The sequence below is a fragment of the Limulus polyphemus genome, unplaced genomic scaffold, assembly GCF_000517525.1.
Source record: "Limulus polyphemus unplaced genomic scaffold, Limulus_polyphemus-2.1.2 Scaffold1955, whole genome shotgun sequence".
In the NCBI taxonomy this organism is placed as follows: domain Eukaryota; kingdom Metazoa; phylum Arthropoda; class Merostomata; order Xiphosura; family Limulidae; genus Limulus; species Limulus polyphemus.
The window spans coordinates 16,375-28,620 of NW_013667565.1; the positions used below are offsets into that span (position 1 = coordinate 16,375).

A 12,246-nucleotide genomic window follows, 5' to 3' on the forward strand; every position below is an offset into this window, starting at 1 on the left:
TATGGAAATGTGTGATATCCATGAGGGATGGATAATGCAGTGGTAGACCTCACGCTATAGTACTAGCGGGAGGTAGACCTCACGCTATAGTGTGGTAGACCTCACGCTATAGTAGCACCACTGTGTCTAAGTTTTTTTATATCTTAAACCTGTCTTCTAGTGTTACTATGTAACACTTTTTCATACAATGCACAAAGGAAAATTTTTAATAAAAATCAAACTTTTTGCACAGTCCCTTGGAGACTGGCCTGTAAACAACAAACAGATTTTTAAAAAAATGTTCAGCTCATCCCAGAGAATAAGATTATATTTGCTAAGAAACTATCATCCCTTGAGACTATAATTAACCTTGTTTTGTTTCTGATATGATCTACCTTCTCTTGCAACTGGGTTTATCAGCTCAGTCTCTTGTTTGCACCCTTTTAGCTTTTCATAGTACGTGATACGAATTACTAATGGATTTCAGCTTTAAAAATAGCTACAAGCAAAGCTTAAATACCAAAGGATAAAGCATATTATAAACTAAATGCATCAATCTATAGAGAATAAAGTGGGTAATTTATGGTTTCATGGAAACTAACAAGAACTAGTTTATGCAAGGAAGAATAAGGAAATAGGCAGTTTAGAAGACTTACGAACAAACCACAGATTAAGTAAATTTTTTCCAGTTTCTTTAGATATTCTTTTTGTTCCTAAAAAGTTTTCATAATAATTTATATTGGTTTAAAAGCTATGGAGATTTTCATTTATGACATCTTCCTTATGTTAAGATGGTGTAGGGGTGGGAGATTTGTTCAAGGTATGCAGCATGTATAGGAATTTACATAACAGTGTGCATTAGATAATAGCTCTTCAGAAAGGTGAGTACCACTTCTGAAGTTAGCATTTTCCTTATCTGAAAATGCATTTCAAATAGATATTCACCTTGCAACAGAATAGATAGCTAATACCTCGAGCCACAGCCAAAATGTTTTTACACATGCACCAAACTTTTGAATGAAAACCCCTCCCCTATATGTAATAATGTGTACTTCACCAGTCTATGATGCAATCAGTATTGGACTACATTCCTCCAATAATAAAAGGGTGACATATTCTCCCTGTGCAATACTCCCCTTGAGAACACTGTGTATACTAAAAGCTCATTCTTGACAAGGCAAAAGACACATACACACTGGAAAGTGAGGAGATAATGCTATGAAGAGGTGATTATCCATCTGAAACATTTTCAGTTGGGGAAAATGTTAACTTCAGGAATGCTACTCATCACAGGACAAATAGCTAGAATCCCACACTGAGATGTAGATAAAGAATTTTAATTTTAGGAGGGGTGGGGGTGGAACTAGTGAGTATCACTTAATGAGAAACTACATATATCTACAACAGGGAATATTCTTTGCCATTACAAGTTCTAATGCAGAAAAGCACAGTTATACGATCCTCTGTGTTGTGCTAAGGTGTCACAATGACTGGTTGGTGGAATGTAAGTTTGCTCAGCCAGCCTGTATACCTCAGTGGGTTGACAGATAATGTATGTGTAGTGTGGAGAAGGCAGTAAATCAAGATGTTTAATATGTGAGAAACACTTATCAGAATAAGCAGGTGCAGTGATGAATCATTTCAGATGTGCAGTCCAAGGAGAATGCAAAAACCATTTAGTTGGTCACAATCACCAGCAGTGGTCTGTATTATATACTTCCAGGTAAACACTACTGCCATACTTCTAATTAAAGGGTGTACTCAGTTGGTCTCAAAGCAGTGGGATTACACTGACCCAAAGGGAGACTCTTGATAATGACCACTCTAGTGGCTTAGTCTGGTTCTCCCGCTCCACTAGGAGAAAATGAGGGGAAGGAATTTCCATTCAGAAAGATGTGTGGCCCAAACGGGAGTTATGTATCATCTTCAATAATGTCCCCAATCAAGAGACTGTGCAGTAGATAACCACAAATAGGAACAGCAGGAGCTGGCCAAGTGTGAAGAAAGGGAACCATATCTGGTGCTTGTTTTTTTGGAAGTAGCAGTATGGACTGGGAGGTAAAATATATATAAACTGATGAAGCTGTCTTGCACAAAACCCCATCTTGATATGGATTTTGAGAGAGAAGTAATCTCTGTGAAGCAACAATGACCACATGGTGGTTTCCCTTGCAATATCATAAGAAGCCATAAAATGGTAGGTAACACAAAAAAGACAAAAATAGTCATAATCTCCTATAGAGGAATACAAAAGCCAGATAAGTTGTTCAACTCAACTGGTCAATCAGGAGAGTAAGAGGAATTTACAGAAAAAAAAACTATACTGATTGCCTCAAAAGAGAGAAGTGCAAGTGAGATACCTGCCCAAACAGAACAAAGTACATGATTGAGGTCTGAACAATAATATAGAGAAGACAGGGAAAGGAGGGTGACTAGAGAAAATACATGATCACCTTCCTGAGCAGCCCAAGTCTTAGGAGGAAGGAGCAGTCTGGGATAAAACTAACTTGTCCAAGTGGTAAAAGATGCATGATGCATCCAAGACAAAAAATATCAGAGCAAGATTTCTTGCAAGCAAGTAGAAGAAAATACACCTTAACATGTAGATGGTACAGGGAACTTGTGGTCAAAGGTTCAAATGGAGAACAGGTAAGAGTCCTAAGAAATAAACAGAGGTTCCAGTCCAGAAGAGGTATTGGATGAGGCTTGGAAGGGCCATGAGCACTGAAGAAAAAAATGGGAATGGCCAGGGAGAAAGACTGAAAGTTGTCAACAAATTTGCACTGTATATGACAATCGTAGAAATGGATAGATCACCCTCAAAAGAACAGAATAAAAAAAAAAAGAGATGAGATGAGGAAGTGTCAGGTGCCCTAGAAGAAGAGACTAGAGAATAGTCTAGCATTAATAAACCATTCACTTGGGGTGATAAACTACAAAAGTGAACAAGGAAACAGGCTACCTTGCAAGAAAAATCTGCCCATCTTGCAAGGGGCTGGACAAAAACCACATGTAAAGTTATGGAAAATGTCCAAGGATGACATAAAAAGGGACAACCAAGACAGAAGAGACAGAGGTCCTAGGATTATCAAAAGGTGAAGGAGTAGAAATCTCAATTGAGCTGATGAAAGATGGTTAACAAGAACTTGGCAAAGGACATTATGAATTATGAAGTTGAAGAGAAGAACAGGCATACAGAAAGTGGGTGGTCCAATTCAGACATGCAAAGAGACAGAAGGATATTTATCCAATAAAAAGTACTGTTTCACTATTAAGAGAAAAAAGTCTTCCATACAGAGAGTCCATCCAGATTAAGCTTTTAGAATTTAACTAATTTTTTAAATACATGTATGGATTTTAAGTACGTTTAATAACTTACTTTTTGATAGGTACAAAACTTAATTCATACAATTCAGGTTTAGGAAGACCATCAAAGTAGAGAAGAGACAGGTGCAGCATTCATTATCAAAAAACTGAAAATGATTCTAGTAAACACAAATTACAAAGCTTTCTGTAGTCCTGAGAACAGACCTTCATTGAATCTCACACAGTAGCAGAGAAGTAAAGACACGATTATTAGTTTCATGTACTTGATGCTGTAGTAAACCCACATAAAATGAATACCATCTTAAAAACTATAAAAGCAACTGAAAGTTGGACCTTTTTATACGTTCAGAACAAGAAGTTGGGTTTTTGAACACACTGAGGTAAAAACTAGAAAGACAAATGAAAGTTGGACCTTTTTAAACTTGCAGAAAAGGAGTGGGGTTCTTGGAGTAAGGGAATGTACTAATCTGACCACTATGTAAATTAGTTTTAAAATTTTAGAAATACTGCATATGCAACATTAAATAAAACAAGAGGGGGTCCTCAATTTTTTTCTCTTGAAAAAGAAGAGTTGAAGGAGATCTAACTGAGATGTTAACATTTTTAAGGTAACTTATAGTGCCAATGCACCATATTTTTTTCATATTTAATGGTGAGAGTAGTAGGACCAAGGGACACAAAAATAAATTTTGGCAGCATAGGAGATAACTTTAGCTACGGCATTGTTTTCTCCTAACAGGATCATAGATCTTTTGAATGGGTTTGCTTCAGACTTAGTGGATGCATAAAAGTTAAAGATTTAAGGAAAGTTTGATAAGTATTGGAGTTTATTTTTTTAACATTGAATGGATGGGACAGTCTAGATGAACCAACAGGTCCCTTGTTTTTTTAAATTTTAAGTTATATTAAATGCTGATTCATGATATGCAATTAACTATGATAACAAATTCACATCAAAGTGTACTTGATGTGGTAAGTTTAGATTAGGTGGAACAACACCATATTCAAGTTCATCTTTTCTAGATAAGCAAAACATTCTCAACAGAATTAATCTTTCTCATTAATTTAATATCATTAACAAAAACTAATAAGTTTATTACCCTAAAATTATTAGTCTCAATACTCCATAAGGTCCTGAAACAAATTCTTGATGGATCCTAGAAGCCAAGTTCTTAAAGTAGAAAATTACCCATTTATTGTAACTATGCATTTTACCACTGAATCAATTTTCTATCCACTTGATAAAACTTTTCTGCTATTCCTCTTACATCTAACTTATTAACCTTATATAATGCTTTCTGGTATATTTGACTCAACACTGGTTTCCATAACAAATGGCTAGAGCGGGGTTCAAAACTTCTTAGCGAAATGATTAGTCAATCTTACCTACCAATTAGCAAAATTGCTATGCAGTTAGCCAGTATTTTTAGCCAAACTTGCCATGCAATTGGCCAATATATGTTTCATATTAGATTCACACCAAGTTAGGCGAGTAGGATACTAACTTGAACAAAAATCATGTACAAATGAATTTTATTTTAAGAATGAACATATGAACAACTATACAGATTTTGGGGTAGTAGTTAAAGTTTCCTATTTCCACTCTTGTATTTACTCTGTGAAGTCTGAAACCCTCCAATAAACTAAAATTCACACCAAGAATCTCTGTCTTTTCATAGTCACATGTGAAGCCTAAAATACTGTTTCAACATCATTACCATTAAAATTCTCACTGCCCCTCACCAACACTGAAGTTTCTGCAGATTTTTGCATTGCTATTGATTTCAACACTGCTTGTCTCATGCAGGAAGGAAGAAAAATAAGCTGGTCTTTCATCTCAATCCAATGAATGAAAGCTGAGCCAAAGTTGAACATGATCATCATCAGGGCCCTCAATTTTGATCACCGACAACCTTTGAAGATTGGCAGTATTCAGAGGATTTCTTATGGTTGTTTTCATTAAGATTAGTTTTCTAAAAGCATGTCCAGTATCAACAGAAGTTGGAGGAAAAGCAAGATGCTACGAAGAAGGGTGATATTGAGATAACCTTCACCAGACTTTAAGGAACCTTTCCAAAACTGAGTAAATGTTTAATTTTTGAATTCAAACATTAGTTGTTTATACAATACCCACTCAGAAAGAATCTCCTCCTCAGTGCAATCAAGTGCTACTTCCTGCCCATTAGCATTCACCTTTGAGTTACTAAAATGCTTGGCCAGATGTTGAATTTTATCTTCATCTTACTCTTCCAGGTCATTTTCACCAATAGTAAATAGTATTTAAAACATTGAATGCATTCAAAATACTATCATTATTGATTCTAGATTCTGAATCAAATTTCTCAAGAAGGATACCTTTACTTTCTTGAAGGTGTCTATGTTTCATTTTGAAACTTTAATTGTGTATGAGTTGTGATCTATTTCTCCCTAAAGCTCATAATATTTCATACATTTCTGCAGATGACCCCAGTCTTTCTCCTGTAGCTCTTTCAGAGCTCTTATTGTGATTTGTGCACAATGTTCAACATCAGTAAACATGATTTTGGAATCCTGGAAGGTCTTGCAGAGAGATTTCATGCAAGTCAATACATCTTTCAAAAAGCATGTCACTGACAGAAAGTCGAAATTATCCAGATTTTTCAGCATCTCTTGTATTTTTGGCAGGGATTCAACCTTAAATACCAGCATAAGTTGTCAAAATATCTGATAATAGCATTGACATTTATCATGGAAAGTTAACCACCTTGTTGCAAAAACTCCATTTTTTAAATGGGTTTCTTGAAAGGCAGACTGGGATAGTTTGAGATTTTTAGTGCACTTGGCAGAATTTTCCATATAATGGGCAATTTTGTTCACAACTGCTTGGTACTTGATAAGAAATAGAATGTCACTGGCAGCTTTAGAGCTGGCCAGTACAAGATGAAGTACTGAGTAACATAATGAAAGCATGGAAGGATTTCCATCCTTAAATCTTTTGATAACACCAAAATTTACCAGTCACCATGATTGCACCATCTGTCCCTAGGCATATGAGGTTTACCATCTACAATTTCTTGCTGAGAAGCACAGTCTACACTTCTTCAAACACATCTTCAAATGTAATTCCTTTAAACTCACTTAAGGACAAAACATAGAATTCCACTTGTCTATTCCAAATAAATCTAAATTATATATAACAATATTCTGGCAGTCAATGTGGTCTTTCTCTCATCAAATACCAGTGCATACAGTTCAGACGATAAATCAAAGAAAAATTTCTCAATAAATTTTGACATGCACCAAATGAGATAATCAACACTGTCTTAACTGGTAGAGGGCATTCTTTGCTCCAAGCTTAGCACCTTCAATGCTTGATAGCCCTGTTCAAAAAGCAAATTACAATCCTGAGTCATGTCCAGTCTCTAGAAGCAAACTCAATTTGACATATTCAATATATGCTACATTAATTTCCCTTGAAAAAAAAAGAAAAAGAAATTTCACTTATTTGCATTGTCATATGGCTTTGCAGAGCTTTCATTTTCTTTTTGGGTAAATCCTCTTTGACCAGTAAATAAACATTCCTCATGGTTACTACTACTGCTTACTTTATTGTCTTATAAGTTATCAACCTAGCTTTACTGCCTGTTCTTTGGCTGCAGGGGCACAGTTTCTTTGGGCTAATTTATGGTTCTTCATTCATTCTTGTTTTTATAGATCATCACTTTTGGGATTTATCATTCTTTCCCTACATGTAAATATTTATTTTGCCAGCATCAAAACATACTGTGCAGAAAAACATGTCTTCACAATCAGAACTGGATGTACCTACTTCAAGCCATTTAAACTTGGAAAAAGTACAATTATTTTCTTTTTCTTTTCCCACTGATAACAGTTTTTACAGTAAAGTTCAACCTCATAACTAAAGCTACTCATTGTAGGTGTGCTGATAGGCTGGAGAAAACACAGTCTGTTGTTTAATACTAGGCTTTGGGAACTTCAAATACTTTGATACACATTTTTTGTACCTATGCAAGTCATAGACACAATTTAATAACAAAAGATGACACTCATTACTCACTAGTAGTAAAATATTGCTTAGCTTATTTGTAATGTTAAATAAGTTCTTTCACTCATTATCCTAGTTTTTCAAACAAACCACTCAGCTGGCTCAATTAAACATACTCATTACTTTTACATATATGCAAAAAAATATCATCACATCATTTACACTATGTGAAATTATTCCATTTAGTATTGTGGCCATGTAACCTGCTCTCTACCAGAAAATTCATATTTTGAAAATCTGGTATCAACTACAACAAAACACAAAACTAAGTTCGAGGTGTATAAAGCTCTTATTTTTACTTGTTCAATTTGTCAGTAAAGATTTTAGTATATTATCTCTTAACACAAATGTGAATGTTTTATCTGATCAAGTTATGTCTTGCCTATACATTTATCACATTGTGGCCATGAAGAAATCCAATAGGACACCAGTTCACAGTAGAAGAGGTATAAAATACCTTCACCATTTTTTTTCCAGAAGTAAAATGCAATTCATCAAATGCCAATAGTGATTTGGTGAATGGGCAGCACAAGCCCTATTGGCTTTGATTTGATAAAATATTTGTTTATGTGCCTTGTTTTTTCATGTTAAATATTAGAAGTTAATATAAACTGTCATATTCATAGACTGAAAGATAAATTTGAATCATGGTGTTATCACATTTTCTTTAATTTTGCATCAGGCAAGTCAATTTTAACCAAAACAACATAAAAAGAGAGCTAATGGAATCCTTATGAATATATTATCATAATAGAATTACTAAAAAATCTCCAAGAGACTGATAAAGCAATTGAATTATTTTCTAAAACCATGTTGAAAATCATTAACCACATGTTAATTTTCAAATGCTTTTCTGAAAAGCTTCTGACCCCATATTCCAACAACTTGCTAATGAATGTTAACCTAATGGCCTATAATTTCCATGTCTGTCTAGAATAGTATCCCAAATATTGGACTAGAGAGTAATGTCAAATACACAATATCTTGTATGTCAGCTAAATTAATGTCCAAAATAAACCACTCTTTTGGAACAAAATACTACCACAAATATGAATAAACTAGTTTTGACACTTTCATATGCCTTAGTCAGCTACACTTCACAGAATTCCACAAGTGTGGTTTATTTTTCACCTCTGTGTTAGATAGTAGAATGCTGTTTCATATGGTAAGAAATTTAATCTTCCACAATTCCAGTGAATTTCAAAAAGACCCAAAACTGAAGCACTTCAAAAAGTTGACCATTCTCAAGTTTTTTTTTTTGTTTTAAATTCACTGCACTTTTTAGAAAGATTTATAGGTGATCCAGTACGCTAACCCTTCTGTCAAAATCAAAATTATTCAAAAGTAAATCCAAGATATTCTCAGCCTCATGCAATGAACGTAGACTAACCCAATTTTCCAAGAACAAAAATTGAAAGCAAAACATGTAAAAAGAAGAAATTAACAAAAAATTAAAATCTCAGAGTCTTTAAACTTTCCAATTAACTGTGAGTCTTTATGTCAGGCCATGACAAAATACTTAAACGTTAAGTAAAAATAGAATATACCTTATTATACTTGTTTCTCCTTTAGTGTGTTGGGCTATTTACATTAGTGTTAACATAATAGTTACATACTCTGTGAATGATAAAGCTCCTGGGCCGGATACTATTTCCACAATAGTTTTGAAAGAGGTTAAGAATTGGATATGAGAGCCACTTGCTAGTATTTTTGTAAGTCCTTGAATAGTGGGCAGGTGCCAGAGGATTGGAAGTTGGCTAATGTTACTCCTCTTTTCAAGGGAAGTGATAAACATTGTCCCAGTAATTAGTCTTACATCAGTTGTGGGAATAGTCTTGCAAAGGCTGATAAAAGATGCTTTGCAAAGTCATTAAACAAAGTTTAAAATTTTATTGGATAGTCAATCACAAGGGAAAATCTAGACTTACATTTTTACAAATCTTTTGACATTCCTTGAAAAGGTTACTGCTTATATAGATGAAGGTGTAGATTTGGTGTATCTGGATTTCCAGAAAGCATTTAACAATATGCCACATAAAAGGCTTGTAACAAAGAATTATCTATATAGGTGTGGGGCATAAGTTAGCTATTTGGAATTGGATGGAAGAAAGCAGAGGGTTGTTATAAATGGAGTTCAGTTAAACAAGATTAATCATGTTACGTTAAACGGTGAATGATTCTATTGACAGTTGATAATGGATACACTGAATCTATTGATGGTGGGGAATGAGAGTACTATTAACATTATAAATTCATAGATCACAATTTCAAATTTTCTATGGCAAGGAGTAACTTGAATTAAGTGACTGTGAGTGTAATGTGAATGTGAAGAATTACATATGGGTATTGATTCATAATTGAGTAAGATCGTCACAAGTGATTCAGAAGTTTAAAATAATAACAGCTGCATAATTACTTGCCTTACTCGTGCCATTATTTTCTTCGTAAATGCTGGTCATTTTATACATACAAGTAGGTAATTCAGCTTTCATTCCATGATTGTACACTGGCTCTAATCGATACATGCCACATGGACCGTTGAGCGCCATATTGAACGTTTTGTTTCGTGAAATGTTATTGGTCGAATATATGAATTATTACACAATATTTTTCGATGTACTTCACCAGGAAAAATTTCAGCAATAATATTCACGTAAAATATTTCAGTTCTAAAAAAATTTTATTTTAGGAACTTTTACAGCGTTGAGAAAAAGTGACTAATCAACGGCAGTGCCTCGCATATAACATTCAAAGAGTTATTATTTAGTGTTATATTTGTGGATGGTTCAAGTGAGGTTGGTTTTGAATATGATAAATTCATAATTTTAAATGGTTCTGTAAATATTATTATAGTAAAAAGCTACGGTTATATATTATTTGGGCTTTCTTTCCTAGTCATTCTTTTATGTAGTGATGCAACAGAATTTATTTAGTGATTTATCACGGTTGATAACCATTTGGTCACGTGATCAAGTAAGGTAACAATGGCGGCTTCCGAAATATTAAATATTGATAATTTTCTGGCTATTCAAGTGTTACGACTGACCTTATAAAATTGTGATTAGGGCAATTAACATTTTACTTTGTAACTTTTCCAACTAAAGACTATGTCTATGAAAGTAAAGCGAAGCCGTGGAAAACCACCGCAACGAACACAGAAAGAGGGAAGGGCAGAAGGCGGTATCCGGTATTCTATATAATTATGTATTACTATTAAACGATTTATACCGCTAAATCTAGTGCTTGAACTGAAGTGGGGGAAAACAAAAAGCGGGATGGTTTGTGAAATTTATTAAGCTGAGTACTATATTTCTTGTTTTTGGCGTGTATTCGTTATTTATAATTAGATATGTAACTGAAATGTAAAAAATTATAAACTTAATAGATTAGATTAGGTAGGATAATGAAAAATAAATAAATATTCTTCACGAGGTATACTCGCGAATAGCTCGTGTGTTACGTAATACATATAGTAACGTGAGCTATAAAACAATAAAAGTAAGTATAAACAGACGTAAGCTGTTACGAGTTATAGTATGAAAACTCTGGTGGTTACTTTTAGGTTACGAACTAGGTCAAACCGACAGAGCCCTTAGCGCGAGGGTTCATTTTCCATCCTTATACTACTTTGTCTCATTCCTGCCTCACTCTTACACGAAATTTTAAGAAAAAATATACTTTCTCTTCCCAATTCCTTGTCACCTTAAATATTTATTGCATCGTTTACTGACCCTTTTCATTGTGAGAAGCTTACATTTACAGTCTATTGAAAAGTAGCGAGATGGTTTCAGGCCCTCACTTCACTATAATTTGAGATACAATAATGCATTTGTTTGAAAACTGAATACAGAACCTTGTATATTATCTGTTAATTATGCGTTTTAGAATAAACTGCTGTATATCAATGTTTTCTGTATTACTCTGTTCCGGTGTTTGATGCAGTGTAATGGAAAATGTCGGGATATGCTTATTATACGTATTTGAAAATCCTGTTTGAGTGTTTTGTTTTCAATTTTCCTAATAAATATTTGCATAATTTTTATTCTAAAGAATGGTTGTTGTTAGTGTTTAAGCTGTTTTTAGATAGATGTTAACTATTTTGGTTATTGATTGAAGTGCGAAATTTAAAAATAAATAAATAGCTGGATCAAGCAAACCCCCTGATTATACAGGCCTGCGATAGTTTTATTGTCTTGAAATTTTTACATGTTCTAAAGTAATTCCTGTGCGCTGAATCCGAAAATGATATAAATTTTTCTCCATCACGTACATAAAACGTCATAACGCAAAACATAAAAGAAAGACGACAACACGTAGTTTTGAGGCTAAAAGACGTAGATTTCACACACAAAAAATCAGGATGAATGAGGAAGCATGTTCGTTTGACATCAAATGTTCTTCCTTTTCTTCAATTTGTTTGTATTTTTGTTAACTAACATAATATTAAAAAATGATCGTTGTGGTAAACGAATTAATTATTTAATCTAAGTAAGAGTTTTTTCTTCCCAATTTGTAAAAAAAACCCTTATGTGATAGGAAAAAAATGAATATTATTTTCGAAATCTGCGTAGCTGAATTATGGAAAATCCGTTATTAAAACCAAAACAATTTTTATGAACTATAAATTCGCAGGCCTGTGTTATTAATAAGTGATAGAAGGTTTTTAAAATTCATAAAATTTAGATTTTCGGGGATTAATGAAAGAATAATGTGTTACGAAATTAAGTAAATACACGATTAACAACATGTACACTGAGTGGTCACAAGTAAATAGACACATAATTCTTCGTCATTTAACTGATTTATGCCAACTAATTTGTGTTCACAGAGCACTATATAAATGAGAATGGTCCGCACACTAATTATCTTGTGCTACAACATGTCTAGAACTCAAG

At 33.8% G+C, this 12,246-nt stretch overlaps 1 protein-coding gene across 1 annotated transcript in view; it reads right to left on the reverse strand.

Moving 5' to 3' along the window:
• The window catches only part of LOC106465472 (aminoacyl tRNA synthase complex-interacting multifunctional protein 2-like), a 25,338-nt gene extending 15,400 nt beyond the window's left edge, over positions 1 to 9,938 (reverse strand). The window contains exon 1 of the mRNA XM_013925701.2: positions 9,772 to 9,938. Coding sequence (XP_013781155.1) covers positions 9,772 to 9,900 — 129 coding nt within the window. The 5' untranslated portion in view covers positions 9,901 to 9,938. The remainder of the gene's footprint in view (positions 1 to 9,771) is intronic.
• Between the last annotated feature and the right edge of the window lie 2,308 nt (positions 9,939 to 12,246).